Here is an 18584-nt window from a genome sequence, read left to right on the forward strand (position 1 = left end):
CCGTTGCGGAGCACAGGCTCCGGACGCGCAGGCTCAGCGGCCATGGCTCACGGGCCCAGCCGCTCCGCGGCATGTGGTATCTTCCCGGACCGGGGCACGAACCTGTGTCCCCTGCATAGGCAGGCGGACTCTCAACCACTGCGCCACCAGGGAAGCCCCGAGGGCTCCTCTTAAAGGATCCGCTCTCTCCAGCCGCTGTCGGGCGGAGGGAAGGAGGCAAGAGCTGGGAGCTGGAATGGTGGGAGTGTCCCGGAGAGAAAGGAAGGCCCTGAGACTCGAGGATGCGGGGGTGCGGATGGGTGGGAAGGAGGCAGATTCCGTGAGAAATCAGGGGTGAGGCCCGACTCCAGACTCTTACTCACCTTCACTCCCTGCCGGGGAGTGTTGGGCGCGGCAGAATTGATCATTAAGTCTCCACGGGGAGGTATGGGCATCAGACTCACCAACCTACACCTGCAGCCCCTCTCCCCATTAGTACGCCGCTAAGCTCTCTGCCCCGTTTTACCAATACAGAAACAGAGGCTTTTCCCCGCAGGACCCACTTGTAAAGGAGAGTCCTGGAGTGAGGGTCAGGGGTCCTGGGTCCACTCCCTGCCCCTCTGGCGGCCTCAGTTTCCCCATCTGTACAATGATGAAGTAGGCCAGGCTGGACAGTTCCAAGCAAGGGGCAGGATCAGGAATCGCTGGTTCCAGGCGCCGCCCCTGCTCTTTACTCATTTTCTGGATCTTGTGGGTCTTCTGAGCCGAAGAATACTACGTGAGGGGAGGGCAGAGCTGGGGCCCTGCCTCCAGCTAGGTAACTTGCCTGTCTCCCTGGGGGCCTGGGGTGGCCCCTCTTCCAGCCAGTCGTGTAAAATACTCGTTGCTATTATCATGGGAGAAGAGCGCGGGGTGGGGGGGGGAGGGAATCCTTCCCCGGGTTAGGGATGAGGCTGGGGGACAGGACCTGGAGGCCCCACCAGTGGGGCTTAGGGTGGAGCCTGGTGAGGAAAGAGTTAAGCCTAGGCTCCACCCCCTGCAGGATTAATTTATTGCCTTTGGGCCCCCAGCTGCAGCCCTGGGCCCCGCAACCAATCAGATGCGAGGACGGATTCGGGCAGGGCTCCCATTGGCTTACTTACTCCGCCCCCCCCTTGGAGACAGGAGCCCCTTTAATTAGCGCGTACTGTTTGCTCGGCTCTAAGCAGAGCTTCCAGGAGCCGTGCGCGATGGAAAGTTGATGATGTTCAGAGAGGGACAGGGAGTTGCCCGCGGAGTTGCCGCAGCCACACAGTACGTCCTCAGCTTGACCCCTCAGTCCCGTCTCCTGTCCATTCCCACCATGGTCTTCTGGACGCAGCTGCTGCTGCTGCTTTGGAAGAATTTCCTGTACCGCAGGAGGCAGCCGGTAATGTCCGGTCGGGTGGGCCAGGGAGGGGAGGCCCAGGCGCCCCCCACGGTCCCCCACTCCCCCACTCCCCCCCGCCTGTTCTGCCCCCGCAGATGCAGCTCTTGGTGGAGCTGATGTGGCCGCTCTTTCTCTTCTTCATCCTGGTGGCCGTACGCCATTCCCACCCCCAACTTGAGCAGCATGAATGTAAGCCTCCCAACGTCTAGCACTTTGGGGTTAGGGTTAGCAGTGGTCACCCTGTGCACAGGGGCCCCAGTGAGAGTGCGGAGCACAGGCCGGGCACTCGAATAATGGCTGAGAGGGGGCACTCTGTCGCCGGGGCTGTGATCACACTGGGGACTCAGACGAGAAGCCCACGCACGTCCGGCGTCCCCACAGGCCATTTCCCCAACAAGCCGCTGCCGTCAGCGGGTACCGTCCCTTGGCTCTAGGGCCTCATCTGCAACGTGAACAACACCTGCTAACCACGGCCCATGCCCGCCGAGGAGCCTGGCGTCCTCAGCAACTTCAGGACTCCCTGTAAGCCGAGAGCGGCCGGGTGTGGGTGGGTGGAGGGCCGCCCAGCCACCGCCTCCCGCCCTCTCTGTCTCCAAGGTCTCCCGGCTCCTGGCAGATGCCCGCACTGTCCTGGGGGGCCTCAGGGCCCACAGGCTGCTGGCTAGCCTGAGGCAGCTGATGCCCATGCTGAGGGCTGCACGTGGAGCAGGTGAGAAAGCAGGGCTCGTGGCAGGCAGGGCGGGGCCGGGCTCTGAGCATCCACCTGTCTCCACTTGCTGGGCTGTGAAACAAGCACGGGGTGGGGCGTGTCTCGGTTTAAGCTTTGCCTAACCCTGGGTTTCTGTGCTTTTACTCCCTCAGCCTGGCCTCGGCTAAGTGACCAGCCCAAGGAGGGTCCGTCCCTGGCCACTGAGCTGCTGAGGACACTGCTGCAAGGGGTGAGGTGGGGCAGGGCAAGGCCAGCTGGAGCCCAGGACGCTGTTCTCACGGAGTCCCGCCCTGCCTCTCATGGGCCAGCCTCCAGGCCTTTGCGTGGGCCCCCCCTGGAGCCCGGAATGATATTCCTTATACTCCAGCCCTGAGACCTTGAACAAGCCCATTTGCCTTTAGCACCCTCAGTTTCCCTGTTTGTAAAATGGGGCCTACGATAGTATGGACCCCCTGGGAACTTGGCAAGGTACTGGACCCCTAGTGAGACAACAGTGAACGTCGTTGTCACCTTGTCGTCTTTCTCCCCAGGAATCCCTGGTGTTTATGCTGGGCCAGGCCCAGGAGTCCTTAGACAGCCTTGTGGAAGCAGCAGAAGACCTGGCCCGCGCAGCCTCTACCCCAGCCAGGAAACTGGATGGGGTGCCTGGAACGGGAGGTGATAGGGCAGCCCCAGGCACCTATCCTCGGTAGGTTTTGGGGGGCACTTAGGCAAAACGAGAGGGAGAGGGTGCTTCTGGCGGAGTCCCCTGCCCTGGTTAAGGCTTGGCGGTGGGACCACGTGGAAGGGAAGCCTGCCCGGGCCCTCTGGTGACCCGTCTCCAGCTCCTGGCGCCGCCCGGCCTGGTGGAGCTGTGGGCGCTGCTGTGGAGACCCCAAGGGCCAGGTGGCCCCCTGGAGGCGGTGGCAGAAGCCCTAGTGCAGTGCCGGGGGCCCAGCAAGCTGGGCGGGCCCTCCCTCACCTGGTACGAGGCCAGTGACCTGAAGGAGCTGGCGTGGACCCTGCCACACCACAGCCTGAGTGGCCGAGCCGGCTTCCCAGCCGGGGAGGTGGGGCCAGGACATGGGCGGGCGCAGGGCTCCACCTGCACTGAGCTGGTGGGGGCCCTGGACGCCCACCCCCGTCCCGCCGGCTCTGGAGGCGCCTGAAGCCGCTGGTCCTGGGGAAAGTAGTGTTCAGCTCACGGCCCAGGTGACCGTGGGAGGGGTCCCAGGTCCCAGGTCCCGGCCTCAGACCAGGGTGGGGAGAGCCAGGCCAGAGGGAGGGCCCTGACCAGGAGACAGGCTGCTCCTGGGCTGGGTCCGGGAAGCAGGGTCTAGAAGGGGTAGGAGTTTGCCAGGTTGCAGGCAACGCTCAGAGGCATAGGATGGAGCAGAGGCGGGGAAGCAGGAGGGGTGGGCAGGTGTCCTCAGAGGAGGGAAAGTTCGTGAACAGGTAGGGCTGGCATAGACCTCGGCGCCCGCCTCCTGCAGGTGAACCGAACCTTCCAGGGGCTGGCGCTGTTGAAGGGCATCCAGGAGGTGTGGGAGCTGCTGGTCGCCCTGCTCTTGAACTTCGCGAACGACAGCGCCGGCGTCGCACGGCTGCAGGTGGGGCCAGGACGCCGGGCAGCAGGGTTATGCCCTGCTGAGGATTTGGGCAAAGGGCAGGGCCTTCTGGGCAAGGGTGTGGAGTTGGGAAGTGGTATCCACGGTGAGCTCCAGCCGCAGGGATGGGAAGAGGGGTGACAGGCCCTGAATGCCCGAAACAGACTCCCATCTTCCCTGACACCCCCCAGAGGCTCCTGCAGGTCACAGGAAGAAGGCAGCCAGGCGCTGGAGGCCAGGACCGGGGGAAGGCTCTTTGTGCCTTTCTGAACCCCTGAAGTGGTGGCTGCAGCTGGTAGGAGGCCCATACTGATGTGGGACACCTGGTGGGCACACTGGGCCGTGTGATGGAGGTGAGGGGCCGCCCACCTGGGGAAATCTCTCCGAGGGGAGGGGCAGCCCTGCTGTGGGACTCCTAGGAGGAAACGCGGCTCCACCCTCAGGTCCAGAGGAGGACCCTGGGACCTCGGACCCATGCCCAAGCCCCTCTGCAGGGCGTGACTCTGGACAGGCTGGAGGCTGTGCCCTCAGAGGCTGTCCTGGTGGAGCGGGCCCTGGAGCTGCTCTCCGAGCACCGTTTCTGGGTCGGCATCGTCCTCCTGAGGCCCGAGGACTTCCCAGACTCCTCGCAGTCCCCAGGCCCTGGCCATGTGCGTATCAAGATCCGCATGGACATCGATGATGTCACAAGAACCAATACGATCAGGGACAGGTGGGGGGCCTTGTGGGGCGGGGCCGAGGGAATGGGGATGCCAGGGAGCATCCCACCTACCATAGACCTTGGTAGGTGGAGCCCAAGACTCCTTAGACCAATTGGGGCCTGCGGTGTGCGGAGCCTATGGTGTGAGGGGCGCGGCCAAGGGCTTGGTAGGCGCGGCTCAACGCCTCGGCTTCTGGGATAAGATCAGAGCGCTTGGCAGGTGGAGCTAATTGAGGAGGCAGGTGAGGGCGGAGCTAAAGTTGTGATGGGCAGGTCCCAGCCACTCGCATACTCCCCTCAGATTGTGGGACCCCAGTCCGGCTGCTGACGCGCTGATGGACCTGCGCTACACGTGGGGTAGCTTCGTGTACCTGCAGGACCCGCTGGAGCGCGCAGCCGTGCGCGTGCTCACTGGAGCCGCGCCCCGCGCTGGCCTCTACCTGCAGCAGATGCCCTACCCGTGCTACGTGGACGATGCGTTAGCGCCCCCTCCTCACTCATTCACCCAGATGCCAGATCCCGGGTCTCAGGGTGCGGCCAGGGTTCCGTTTGGAATATTCACGTAGTCAAGGCTGAGAACTACAGTTTAGAGGGACCACTCCTTGTGACTTGTAGCGGGAGGAGCAGGGATTCCTGAGGGTCGGGGGTCTCCGGGAGCTGGGAGAACGTGGCCTAACAGCCGGAACCCTGAGGCGCCATCAGGGGTCTGATGATAAGGGAGGACAAATATCCTCGGCTGGCCTCACCTTGGGATCCCAGGGCGCGAAGTGTGCCAGATGGGGGCAGCGCGGGGTCTCCGGCCTCCACCCCAGCTGCCCACTGCCCCAGGTTCCTGCGCGTGCTGAGCCAGTTACTGCCGCTCTTCCTGACGCTGGCCTGGATCTACTCGGTGGCGCTGACTGTGAAGGCTGTGGTGCGTGAGAAGGAGACGAGGCTGCGCTGCACGATGTGCGCCATGGGGCTCAGTGGCGCTGTGCTTTGGCTGGGCTGGTTCCTCAGTTGTCTCGGGCCCTTCCTTCTCAGCACCGCGTTGCTCGTGCTGGTGCTCAAGGTGGGCACACCCCTGCCTTCCCGGCTCCAGAATGGGTGCGCGTGTACGCGGGAGGGTAACAGGTAGGGGGCGCCTCGCGGGGTTGCGCGTCCCTGGGCTAATCCGTGCGCTCCCTCTAGCTGCCTTTGCCTCCCTGTAGCTCGGGGACATTCTCCCCTACAGCCACGCGGTGGTGCCTTTTCCGTTCTTGGCGCCTTTCAAGGTGGCCACCGTGGTCCAGAGCTTCTTGCTGAGCGCCTTCTTCTCCCGAGCCAACCTGGCAGCCGCCTGCGGGGGCCTCGCCTACTTCGTGCTCTATCTGCCCTACGTGCTGTGCGTGGCCTGGCGGGACCAACTGCCCGTGGGCGGCCGTGTGGCCGCGGTGAGAGCCGGGTCGGGTGGGGTGCGGGGGTGCGAGGCACGCTTAGCTGCCCTTGCTTTCCACCCACCTACCTACCTGCCCCAACCCGCAGAGCCTTCTGTTGCCCGTGGCCTTCGGCTGCGAGAGCCTGGTACTGCCGGAGGAGCAGGGCAAGGGCATGCAGTGGCACAATGTGGGCACTGGGCCTACAGCCAATGTCTTCAGCCTGGCCCAGGTCTCGGGTTTTCTGCTGCTCGACGCTGCGCTCTACGGCCTCACCACTTGGTACCTGGAGACCGTGTGCCCAGGTGGGCCGTAAGAGGTGCACAGGCGCAAGGGAGGCTGGGCTGAGGGGCGGGGCCCAGGATGGGGGGGTGCTTAGGGGTCTGGAAGCCCGAGGTGAGAGGGTAGGGATTCCTGGCACCTGAGCACATGCGCACAGGTGGCTGTGTTTGAGGGATGGTCTGGGGCGGGCAGGCAGGGCTTCCTGATTACTTCCTACCTGGATGCCCTAATCCCAGGGGTATGGCCAGCAGCCGGCACGTTCCAGGGGAATGGACTCAAGGGGTAACTGAGCACCACTCCCCACAGGTGAGTACAGGATCCCCAAACCATGGAACTTTTCCTTTTGGAGGAGCTACTGGTTTGGGCCTCAGACCCCCAAGGGCCCTGCCCCCTGCCCCACAGGACCCCAAGGGTGAGGCCCAACAGACCTTAGCAGCCACTTCCCTGTCTGGATCCCCAGGCCCCCCCAAAACCCAGGTTCCCGCGGATCCCAATCCTCTGGACAACCCCAGTTCTCCAGGCCCCCTGAGGCTCCCCTAACTCCTACAGACCCCTGCCCCACAAGTCCCCGACTCCACAGACCAGTTTGAACGGCCCCCAGGACCCCGGGGACTCCCATAGCTGAGTCTGCCCTTCTTCCCCAGTGCTGGTGGAAGAGGCGCCCCCTGGCCTGATTCCAGGGGTCTCCATACGGAGCCTGGAAAAGCACTTTACTGGCAACCCGCAGCCGGCCCTGCACGGGCTCAGCCTGGACTTCTACCAGGGCCTCGTCACCGCCTTTCTGGGCCATAATGGGACTGGCAAGACGACCACTCTGTGAGCAGCCGTCACTCCCCTCCCCCCCAGTTCCTCTCTCCCCGCCCCCCAGGGCCTCAGCTTGCACACCTGTTCAAGGGGAAGGACATCTGGGATCAGAAGGTCCCTGTCTGTACAGTGAGGGCAGGACACCCCCCTCCCTATTTCACTTTGGATCCCCCCCGCAAGTTCACTTTGGATACACAATAGGTAGGCAGTAAGTATTTTCTCTGAGCCTCATTTTCCCTCGCTTGTAAAATGGGAACATAATACTCCTTCGGTCTGGGCGTATAGTAGGTGCCCTATATGTGCTGGTGCCTCTCCTCTGGGAACCTTAGTTTCTCCCTCTGAAGGAGCAGCTGCTCTGCGATCCCTGCACCCCCAGGTCCATCCTGAGCGGCCTCTTCCCACCCACTGCTGGCTCCGCCTGTGTCCTGGGCCACGATGTCCGATGGCAGCCATCCGGCTCCACCTGGGAGTCTGCCACAGTACAGTGTGCTGTTTGACATGTGCGTTCTGGTGGGCCTGGGGCATGGCAGTGGGGGGCTGGGTGCTCTCTGGGCCCCTGCCCACCATGGTAGCCACGCTGTCTTTTGCCCATGGCCACAGGCTGACCGTGGATGAGCACGTCTGGCTCTATGGGCGGTTAAAGGGTCTCAGTGCAGCTGCCGTGGGCCCCGAGCAGGACCGTCTGATGCAGGATGTGGGGCTGGTCCCTAAGCGGCATGCACAGACTCGCCACCTCTCTGGGGAGGAGCCTCTGGGTCTGCAGAGATGAGGATGGGGAGGGGGCTAGGGCTTTATCCTGAGGATGGTGGGATGCCAGAGGAGACAGGAACCAAGGTCCAGGTGGGTAGGGAGAGGTACAGGAAGAAGGGAGGTAGCCCTGCCCAAGCCTGTGGGTCCTGCTGAGATCCCAACCTCTGTCCCAACCCAGGTGGGATTCAGTGGAAGCTTTCAGTAGCCGTTGCCTTTGTGGGTCGCTCCCAAGTTGTTATCCTGGATGAGCCAACAGCTGGTGTGGACCCTGCTTCCTGTCGAGGCATTCGGGAGCTGCTGCTCAAATACCATGATGGTAAGAATTGGGGGTGGCCTGAGGTTCCCCTGGATTCTGCTTGAGAGGCCAGAAGGTGTTTCTGACAAAGAGGTTTGGGGGGATGGGGTTTTGAGGGATGAGTAGGAGTTCACCACATGGGGCAGAGACTATAGCTTCAGCAGCCTGATGGCATGAGTTGGTTGGGTCCCATGCTCAGATCGCACATTGGTCCTCTCCACCCACCACCTGGGTGAGGCAGAGCTGTTGGGAGACTGTGTGGCAGTGGTGGCAGGCAGCCGCTTGTGCTTCTGTGGCTCCCCGCTCTTCCTGTGGCATCATTTGGGCTCCGGATACTATCTGACACTGGTGAAGGGTCCCCCAGCCCTGGCCACCAGCAAAAAGGTGAGGGCTGGAGCTGACCTCTGACCCCTGGCCCTCAAGGCTCTGGCCAGCCCTGATGGCCATGGCAGTTGGTGCCCCTCTGCCCGCAAGGTGACACTGACTTGAAGGATAGCATGGATCCTGGGCAGGAAAGGGAGACAGGCAGCCAGGCCAGCACTGCCGGTGAGGGCCGGGGTGGGAGAGCCAGAGTGAGGGTCTGTTGGGTGGCAGTGGCTTGGTTCAGGGCAACAGAGCTTCACAACCCCGGACTTGACCCCTGACCCCGGGCTGAGCCGACACAAAGACCTACTCCTGGACTCCGACCCCGGGTGGACTCTGGCTCTGACCCCGGGTCAAGTCCTGCCCTTGGGTACCTAATTCTGACATCCTCTGCCCTCAGGGACAGGCCCCTCATGGGTCACCCAAGCCCCTTCTCCAGGGGGCAGGGATAGGAGGGGCAGGGCAGGAGCCAGGGCTGCCCACGCCTCCAGGGCCTCTGACATGCCCAGCTGCTGGCCCTGGTGCAGAGCCACGTGCCCGGGGCACAGCTGGTCAAAGAGCTGCCACGTGAGCTGGTGCTGGCGCTACCCTACCAGGGTGCCCTGGACGGTAGCTTCACTGAACTCTTCCGCGAACTGGACCAGCGGTTGGGGGAGCTGGGACTGGCTGGCTTCGGAATCTCCCAACACCAGCCTGGAGGAGGTGTGGCTCCTGGGGGAGGTGTGGGGGTGCCGGGAGGAGGGCTGCCGGGAGGAGGTGGTGCGTGGAAGGCTGAAGAGGAGTCTGCCTATTGACAGCTGGGCGTCCCAGGGTGGAGGCAGGGTACACACAGAAGCCTGGAGACTCAGGGGCCCTCCTGGAGGCCTGGGGACCCCTAGTGTATGAGGGGTGATGGCTCTCGAGTTCCCGTCCCTCCCCTGTGTCCCCAGGCTCTGAGCCCCCTGCTTTGTCTCCCCAGATCTTCCTGAAGATGGTGGAGGACTGTGCTGTGGACACAGGCCCAGAGGGTGCAGCCGCAGGTCCCTGTCCTGATCCCTCACCCTGGCCCAGAGTTTAGACTAAGTCCCCATCCCTGGCTGACGTGGCCCAAGGCATAGCCCTGACCTCCACCCCTGATTCCTGACTCCTCCATTGTGAGCCTTGGTGTTAGCCCAGACCCCAGGCTGAACGCTAACCGTGACCCTGACCTCAACACCGGTAACTCTGCAGATGGTAGGCCCAGGCAGCACCCATGCTCAGGCATTGCTCATCTGGACGCGACTGCAAGGCTCCAGATTCCGCCAGAGGAGTCAGCCCTGGAGAATGGGGGGCCGGGTGAGCTCATGGTCCCCAGGGCATGAGCACTGACCCTCCCATCCCCCACAGCGGGATCTGCCCCCGAGACACAGGCCTTGGAGGGCTCTGGGTCAGACGCCACAGGCCGTGTACAAGGCTGGGCGCTGACCCACCAGCAGCTCCGGGCCTTGCTTCTCAAGCGCTTCCTGCTTGCCCGCTGCAGCCGCCGTGGCCTGTTTGCACAGGTGAGGGGGGCCGGGCACCAGGAAGGGTGTGTAGGGGGACCCTGAGTGCCTGTTCTCCACTCTGTGACCTAATTCAACAGCCTAACCCCAGGTATATCCCCCACTCTGAACACTTTTTTTTGGGAGCACTGGGGAGCCATGGATTGTTCTAGAATGGGATCAGGGAAGGGTGCAGGCAAGCTTGGAGGGTAGACTGGGAGGGGAGCTGTTGGGCTGGTCCTTCAGATTGTGCTGTCTGCTCTCTTCGTGGGCTTGGCACCAGTGTTCAGCCTCATCATGCCTCCTTTCGGATACTACCCGGCTCTGCAGCTCAGTCCCAGCATGTACGGCGCCCAAGTGTCCTTCTTCAGGTGGGTGCAGAGGAGAGGGGCCTGGTGGTGGGAGCGCCAGGGGCCTGTGGGTACAGCCCTGACCTGCACCCCCTTTGTGCAGCGAGGATGCCCCAGGGGACCCTGAACGTGCCCGCCTGCTCGAGGCGCTGCTGGAAGAGGCCAGATTGGAGGAGACTTAGCTGAAAAATAACTCCAACAGGTGAGGGCCTGCCAGCCTGGACCTTTCTCCTCTCTGGTCTTAGTTTCCCTATCTGGGCTCTGGCCAGTGGGCCTCAGAGTGCCTTGGGTATCCCCCATGCCTGCTTGGGAGCTGGGCGCCCCCACATTCCAGGAGCCCTGGAAGCCGGGTGCCCCAGCCCTGCACCCACCCCCGCAGGGCACCTGAGTGCACATAGCCTGCCGTCCGCCAGTTCTCGGTGCCCGAGGTTGCTGCAGATGTGGCTAAGGTCTTGGCCAGCGGCAACTGGACTCCGGAGTCTGTACCCTGCCTGCCAGTGCAGCCAGCCTCGTGCCCACCGCCTGCTGCCCGACTGTCCTGCTGTGGCCGGCAACCCCCCGCCTCCCCAGGCACTGACCAGCTTGGGCAAAGTAGTCCAGAACCTAACAGTCTGGAACCTGTCTGACTTCCTAGTCAAGACCTACCCACGCCTGGTAGGCCAAGGGTGAGCACTGCCCTGGACTTGGTGTGCCCGGCCGTAGCGTGGGTCCTCAGGTGGAGGAAGTGTTCTGGTCCTGGGGAGGTTGGGGAGAGGGGGATGTCCAGCCTGGGGTTCCCGGCTGGGGCCTCCTGGGAGCGCTCCATGCCTCATCCTTTTTATTTATCTCACCCAACTCAACTCTCCAGCATCCCTCTGTCTCTCTCACTCATCTTTCTGTCTGTGTGTGTCTCTCTCACGGCCTGAAGACCAAGAAGTGGGTGAACGAGGTCAGGTGAGGAGTGTCCCCTGCCTGGGTTCCATTTCTGTGCCCTCTGCCTGCCTGCTGGGGGACCTGCCACCCCATCCTCCCCGACCCTCAGCTGCCCCTCCTCCCCTGCCTCACAGATATGGGGGCTTCTCCCTGGGGGGCCGAGACCCAGGCCTGCCCTCGGGGCTTGAGGTGGGCCGCTCTGTGGAGGAGCTGCGGGCACTGCTGAGCCCCCAACTGGGCGGGGCCCTCGACTGCATCCTGGACAACCTCACAGCATGGGCTCTTCATCTGGACATTCAGGATGGCCTCAAGGTGGGAACTGGGAGTGGTGGGCTGGCGCTGCTGGGCGTAGGTCTGACCCCAGCATGCTGACCCCTTGGCCCTGACCGTACCACAGATCTGGTTCAACAACAAGGGCTGGCATGCCGTGGTGGCCTTTGTCAACCGAGCCAACAACACTCTCCTACATGCCTGCCTGCCGCCAAGCCCCGCCCACCGTGCCCACAGCATCACCACACTCAAATCACCCCCGGAACCTCACCAAGGAGCAGCTGTCTGAGGCCGCGCTGTGAGTCCCCCAGCTCTGTGTATCCACCCAGCCTCTGTTTCTCTGTTGTTTGGGGCGGTGGGAGTTGGATTTACACTCTGCCATGCTCTTGCTGTGTAAATGGGGAAAAGGAACTGCCCCTCTCCGCTCCCTAGGCCAGGGTAATGGGACATCATCAGGCTCCCTGGGCTCCAGTCTCCCCCAGCTGCCTGCACATCCTCGTCACATCAACTTTTATTCTACTAGAGACCTGGAAAACCTCTCTCTGCCTAATGATCCGAAATGGCTCAGGCCATCTCCCCAATCCGTGCCCAGCCCTGAAGACCTCTTTCCCATCAGTGGTGTGCACAAGTCCCCTCTGAACAGCTCATGTACCCTCGCCCCCAGGATGGCCTCCTCAGTGGACATGCTTGTCTCCATCTGTGTGGTCTTTGCCATGTCCTTTGTCCCGGCCAGCTTCACCCTTGAACTTTCTCTGGGACATGGTGTGGGGACTGCCTGGAGGGGTGGGAGCCCCGCCACCACTTGCCACTGCCCCTTCTGGCCCTTTCTGGGCAGGGACTTGTCTAGGATGGCCCAAGTGAAGTCTTGGGGATTGTGGGAGACCTCATGTCCTGCTACCCAAAGCACAGGGAGGAGGTCAGGGTGGGGCACAGTGCCGAGGGTGCCAGTTCCCACCTCTGCACACTGAGGGGGGAAACTGCCATCTCCAATGCAGTGTAACTACTTGGTGCCAGTGTCCATTGTGGTGCTCATCTTTTTGGCCTTCCAGCAGAGGGCATACGTGGCCGCTGCCAACCTGCCTGCCCTCCTGCTGTTGCCACTACTGTATGAATGAGGCCCCTAGCCCTTCAGGGCTTGTTCTTACTGACCCCCCCACCACCAACACTGTTGAGGGAGATGGGGCTCTGTAGCAGCTCCGAAGGAGAGTGTATGGAGCTCTGAAGTGACCCCAAGTGTGATCTAATTCAGTGGTGTGCCGAAGAGACCTTAAAAGCTCATCTTGGCCTGATCCACGTTATAGAGGCCTACAACACAGAATTAGGAAGGGAGATCTGTATTCCTTAAAGGGCTGCTCAGCTCTTGTCTGGCAGTAACAGTGGCTCCTGTTACCCCTCAGCTGGTCAATCATACCGCTCATGTACCCAGCCTCCTCCTTCTCCATGCCCAGCATGGCCTACGTGGTGCTCACCTGCATCAACCTCTTTATCGGCATCAACGGCAGCATGGCCACCTTTGTGCTCGAGCTCTTCTCTGATCAGGTGGGACCCGACAAGGCTGGGCCTCAGGCTGGGGTTGGACTGGGCATCGGCCTCAGCCCCTTACCCACCTCCTTCTTCCTGCCCCTGAGTAGAAGTTACAGGAGGTGAGCCGGATCCTGAAACAGGTCTTCCTTATCTTTCCTCACTTCTGCCTGGGCTGGGGGCTGATCGACATGATGAGGAAACAGGCCATGGCTGACACTTTTGAGCGCTTGGGTGAGAACTTCCCTCCAGGTGGGGAAGTGCCAGACGAGAGTCAATTCTACAGGGTAGGGACAAACAGTAGCCCCCAGGAGGAGACCTGGAGGTCTTAGGTGGCCCCCAAGGGCTGGAGGGTCAAGTTAGACATGCAGCAAGCCAGCTATAAAATCTAATTCCACTTGGTCACATCGTAAGAGGTCTAAAGCCCTAAATAAGGGAGGTGGTGATACCGCTGATTTCGTTTTCTTTTCTTTTTTTTTAATATATATTTTGAAATAGATTAATTTATTTATTTATTGGCTGTGTTGGGTCTTCGTTGCTGTGCGAGGGCTTTCTCTAGTTGCGGCGAGCGGGGGCTACTCTTTGTTGCGGTGCTCAGGCTTCTCACTGCGGTGGCTTCTCTTATTGCGGAGCATGGGCTCTAGGCACACGGGCTCAGCCGTTGTGACTCATGGGCTCCAGAGCGCAGGCTCAGTAGTTGTGGCACATGGGCCTCATTGCTCTGCGGCATGTGGGATCTTCCCTGACTAGGGCTCGAACCCATGTCGTCTGCATTGGCAGGCGGATTCTTAACCACTGCGCCACCAGGGAAGCCCCGATGCTGCTGTTTTCCATGCCAATTAGACCCCAGTTGAGTGACCTATTCAGCTTGATCCTTTCCCTTAAGAACCCAAGGTGACCTGAATGGGGAGAGGCCCAGAAACCAAACCCCTAAAATGACCCAATCCCTCCTTCATGTCCTCACAGGAGATGGGCAGTTCCAGTCACCCCTGCGCCGGGAGGTGGTCGGCAAGAATCTCTTGGCCATGTTGATACAGGGGCCCACCTTCCTCCTCTTTACACTCCTGCTGCAGCGCCACAACTGCCTCCTGCCACAGTCAGTGGGGACCACGGAGGGTGGTAGGGGCTGGGATCTGGCTTTGGGCCCACTCATGTCTCTGTCCTCAGACCCAAGCTGAGGCTGCTGCCCGCCCTGGGAGAGGAGGATGAGGATGTGGCCCGTGAGCGGGGACGGGTGGTGCAAGGAGCCACCCAGGGGGACGTGTTGGTGCTGAGGGACCTGACCAAGGTGGGTGCAGAGTGCTGGCCCACCTACCTTTCTCATGGACCTGCATCCCTCCCAGGTGTACCCTGGGCAGAAGACACCGGCTGTCGACCGCCTGTGTCTGGGGATTCCCCCTGTTGAGGTAAGTCCAGGGTGGAGGTCCTGGTGCAGGGGTGAGAGGCTGCCCTACTGTGCACCCAGTGCTCTTTACTGTGTGCCTACCTCCTTCTACTGAACACCTACTGTGAGCCTGTTGCCCTTTATTGAGCACCTACTGTGCACTTCTATTGAGTACCTACTGTCTGCCAATATTTGAAGTCCTATTTTGAGCCAACAAATCTTATTAAGCACCTACTGCATGCTTACATTTATTGATCCCTACTGTGTGCAATAAGGTATTAATAAGATCCTAGTAAGGACAGATTTATTATTGAGCATCTATTGGGCTCCCATACATGTGCTTGCTACCTTAATCAAGCACCTACTATGTGCTAGCACTTATTGAGTACCAGTTGTATACACTAAAGCATTACTGAGTCCCCCTTGTGTGTACCAAAAGTGTATTGAATGTCACCTTTATGATGATCAACTTTTATCAAACCAACAGCATTTATTGAGCCCCTACTATATATGTATCAAGCACTTGCTAACAACCAATATTTAGTAGGCACCTGCTTTGTTCCAGTTCACATTCAAGCAATTGCTTTGTGCAAACTTTTCTGCTGTGGGCCGTTTACTGGCCACCTACTAGGGGCTGGCACATACCTGTGCACACGTGTGGTGTGTTAGTGTTGTAGTCACTCTTTAGCAAGTGCCTACTGTGTGCAGCCAACCTCTCCACGTTGGGCTGAGTGCGCACCCAGCATGAATTCTCACCAGGTGCCATTGCCATCAGGTACCCACTGCATGGCAGGAAATATTCTGAAATCTCCTGCCTCGATATTTATGGAGCACTGGCTGTGTGTGACCTTTATAGGATACCTACTGCGTGCCAGGATTCATTAAACACATGCTGTGTGCCAACCAGAATTCCTGCTATGTGACAGCTTTATGCCTACCTACACACCCCAGTATCTGCCCCAGGGGTCCCCTTGTCCACAGCCCTCCAGGTGGAAACTGAGTAACCCACCCCCAGAAATCAGAGATGCTGGGACAAGTGTCCAGGCCTCTGTGAGTACCGTCTCTGGGTGTACCCGTAGTGTTTCGGGCTGCTGGGCGTGAACGGAGCGGGGAAAACGTCCACGTTTCACATGGTGACTGGGGACACGGTGCCCAGCGGGGGCGAGGTGGTGCTGGCAGGCCACAGGTGAGGGGCTCTGGAGCCCTTGTTCCTCCCCACCCCCCGCCTTTGCATGCACGGACCGGGTGGGGCTTGAGTCCCTGACCCCCACACCCCTGCCGGGTGGACCTGGCCCTGAGACACCTTCTGTCCCTTACTAGGGTGGGTGGGTGGGCGGGCCCTGAGACCCCTGCTTGCCCCCAGCATGGCCGGGGCCCAGCTAGTTCCTGAAGTTCTCTGTTCCCCATCCCCAGCGTGGCCCAGGAACCGGCCGCAGCACACTGCCGCACGGGCTACTGCCCTCAGTCGGATGCCATCTTCGAGCTACTGACCGCTGCAAGCACCTGGAGCTGTTTACATGCCTGCGCGGTGTCTCCGAGGCCCAGGTTGCCCAGGTGACACTCCCCACAACCAACCCCTGCGGTCTCCGACCCCAATCCCGCCCCTGGACCTCAGCCTACCCTGGTGCTTCTTGGCCACACCCTGAGTCCAGGTCCACCCACGCTTGGTCCTCTGGCCCCGCCCCTGCCCTCCCCCAGCTCCTACATACTCACTTGGGTCTACCTCCCTTTCCCACTGTCCTCCCTGCTTAGGGACACACCCCTTCCCTCCTTGACCCTTCTGGCTATGGCCCCGCCTACTCACGTCCTGCTTAGGGCTTCCTGGTGGCTTCCTGCCCTGGGCCAGGTCCTGCCTCTCCCTTACTCTGGCCCCGCCCCCTGGTAGCAGTCCCGCCCCTGTACTCACTCTGGCCCCCCCCTTTAGTTACCTTCCACCTCTTTCCTCGCCCTAGCCCCTCCCACTCACCCTGCTCCCCCATGCTCACTCTGCCCCCCCTCATTCTGGCCCTCCTCCTCAATCTGGCCCCCCATTCTCTGACCCCCACTATCCTGGCCCCCCTGCTCACTCTGGTCCCCCTGCTCTGACCTGACCCCCCCCACATGCTCACTCTGCTCCTCCCTCTTCGTCCTGCCACAGACAGCAAGCTCGGGCCTGGGGTGCCTGGGCCTCCCTCAGTATGCGGACAGGCCCGCGGGCACCTACAGCCGTGGCAACAAGCGGAAACTGGCGACAGCCGTGGCTCTGGTGGAGGATCTAGCTGTGGTCCTTTTGGTATGTGAGGGGGAGGGCAGGGGGGCGTGTGCGCAGAGTAGGGGTGGGGTGGGGCCACGTTTAAGCATCTCCCCGCTCCCAGGACGAGCCACCACTGGCATGGACCCCGGCGCACAGCGTTTCCTCTGGAACAGCCTTCCGGCCGTGGCGCCCACCTCACACAGGTGGGCCCCAAACCGGACGCCTGGGTCTGCGGGTCCAGGTGCTCCAGCCTGGGGAGAAAGGTGGACCAGGCCTGAGCTAGAGGCTTTCAGAGCACAGGGCTGCAGGGGATGGGGTGGTCCTCCCTTGGGGGAGGATGCCAGGCCTGAGTGGGAGAACACACGGTGGTGGTAGCCGGTCCAGGGAACAGAGCAGTCTGGGCCTGACAGGAAGTGTTCAGAGCACAGGGTGGTCCAGAGCTGGAGGGTCCCCAGCAGGAGCAGCCCAGTGCCCGGCACCGCCCGTCCAGGCCTGGCCAGAGCTCGCAGCTCCGGGCTCCCACAGCATGGAGGAGTGTGAGGCGCTCTGCATGCGCCTGGCCATCATGGTGAACGGGCGGTTCCGCTGCCTGGGCAGCACGCAGCATCTCCAGGGCCGGTGAGTGGGGTGAGGCTTCAAGGCCTGGGTGCGGGTAGATCCAGGTGGGGGTGTAGGTGGGGCCGGAGGGGAGATCAAGCGGGGCCAAGTTGGCTCTCAGCGGGGAAGAGACAAGGATCATGGACTGTCCAGGATGAGAGGGGTGATGAGGTCTGATGGCTGAGGGTGGGTCCATGGGCGGGGACACAAGAAGTTCTGCAAGTGGGCGTGGCCCAGAGATTGGACTGGGGTGTGGCATTGCGTGGGCGGGGCCTGGGAGAAGCAGGGTTAGAGAAGGGATGAGCACGTGGGGGGGTGAGGATGAGCAGGGGTTGGGGTCAGGTGTGTTGGGCAGGGGGTCAAGAGGAGCCAGGTATAGGGGTGGGGTCAGGAGAGAGCTGGAGGGTGGTGTGGGTGGGTCTTAAGGAACAGCGGGCTGTGGGACTCCACCCCACCCCACCACACCCCACCACACCCCACCCCACCCTAGGTTCGGGGCTGGCCACACGCTGACCCTGTGGGTGCCCGTGTCCCAGTCCGAGTCGGCGGCAGCCTTCGTGGCAGCCACGTTCCTGGGGGCCGAGCTGCGGGAGGTGCACGGTGGCCGCCTGTGCTTCCAGCTGCCTCTGGGAGGGCGCTGCGCCTCGGCGCGCCTCTTTGGAGAGCTGGAGGCACGTGGTGCAGAGCACGGTGTGGAGGACTTCTCTGTGAGCCAGACCACGCTGGAGGAGGTGACTGCAGCACCAGGACAGGGCTGGTGGTAAAGGTGGGGCTGGGGGCCAGACCCTCCAGCTGACCTCCCCTCCTGTTTCCTTGGGCTGCCTAGCACTAGGTATCCTTGTACTTCTCCAAGGACCAGGGGAAGGAGGAGGACGATCAGTAGGCAGAAGTGGGGGTTGACCCTGTGCCAGGCCCACAGACCCCCAAACTCACCACCCAGTTCCTCGAGGACCACAGCATGGCCGAGACGGTGCTCTGAGTCTCCCTCTCCTCCGTGGAGCTGGTGGGAGGCCCTGGGAGTGACCAAGGCAGGTCAGAGGGGCTGGAGCCGGGACCCAGACTCCCTGAGGGGTTGCTGCCCTGGAGGGAATAAAGAGAAGTCGTGGTGTGAAGCCCTACGCACGTGTGTCCATGCGTCAGGCTGCATGCTTGTCCAAAAATGGCTCTCCATGTCTGGATACCGGGCCTGGCACCCGAGTGTGTGCAGGAGTTAGTCTGTGGACACAGGTGCAATATCTAGGGGGCAGATGAGAGCCCAGCTGCAGCCGACTGGACTCCCAGCTCTGAAGTCCTCTGTGGTGTGCTGGGGCATGTCTCCCTGCAGGTTTGCCCTTCATAAGAGCCTGGACAATGGTCCTGGGGCCCCTAAGTGCCCACGTAGTTCTGGCGCCTGAGGGCGGTACCTGTGAGTGGCTGGTCGTGAAATGGGCATGCGGTCAGGGCTCAGGAATGTCTGGGGCAGCTGGAGGAGCCCAGCAGGGGTGACCCGGACTTCAGGCTTCCCGACCAGGTCAGAAGCCCACCAGCCAGCCAGCCCACCAGCCGGCC

At 61.7% G+C, this 18584-nt stretch overlaps 1 protein-coding gene across 1 annotated transcript; it reads left to right on the forward strand.

Annotated features, from left to right (window-relative positions):
- Positions 1 to 1321: 1321 nt before the first annotated feature.
- On the forward strand, positions 1322 to 18089 carry ABCA7 (ATP binding cassette subfamily A member 7; the record flags this gene model as incomplete). Its single annotated transcript, XM_079701435.1, is given in 59 exon segments — positions 1322 to 1387; positions 1483 to 1576; positions 1769 to 1818; positions 1822 to 1851; positions 1855 to 1938; positions 1985 to 2096; positions 2249 to 2325; positions 2627 to 2707; positions 2921 to 3215; positions 3218 to 3264; positions 3569 to 3685; positions 3874 to 3957; positions 3961 to 3978; positions 3982 to 4035; positions 4177 to 4394; positions 4684 to 4860; positions 5211 to 5433; positions 5573 to 5794; positions 5886 to 6081; positions 6365 to 6458; positions 6460 to 6470; positions 6703 to 6874; positions 7239 to 7300; positions 7303 to 7335; positions 7338 to 7362; positions 7463 to 7617; positions 7791 to 7928; positions 8107 to 8291; positions 8780 to 8953; positions 8955 to 8972; positions 9229 to 9277; positions 9480 to 9584; positions 9636 to 9790; positions 10016 to 10140; positions 10223 to 10298; positions 10518 to 10600; positions 10602 to 10773; positions 11009 to 11052; positions 11166 to 11343; positions 11429 to 11551; positions 11553 to 11599; positions 11966 to 12043; positions 12045 to 12063; positions 12297 to 12412; positions 12699 to 12840; positions 12933 to 13056; positions 13789 to 13918; positions 13990 to 14110; positions 14166 to 14228; positions 15286 to 15392; positions 15620 to 15699; positions 15702 to 15760; positions 16344 to 16478; positions 16561 to 16567; positions 16570 to 16642; positions 16965 to 17057; positions 17527 to 17767; positions 17869 to 17916; positions 17920 to 18089. Coding segments are annotated over 59 exon segments (6201 nt in total). The 3' UTR covers positions 18016 to 18089.
- Positions 18090 to 18584: the final 495 nt, after the last annotated feature.

The sequence above is a fragment of the Hyperoodon ampullatus genome, assembly GCF_949752795.1.
Source record: "Hyperoodon ampullatus genome assembly, chromosome: 4".
NCBI classification, from domain to species: Eukaryota; Metazoa; Chordata; class Mammalia; order Artiodactyla; family Ziphiidae; genus Hyperoodon; species Hyperoodon ampullatus.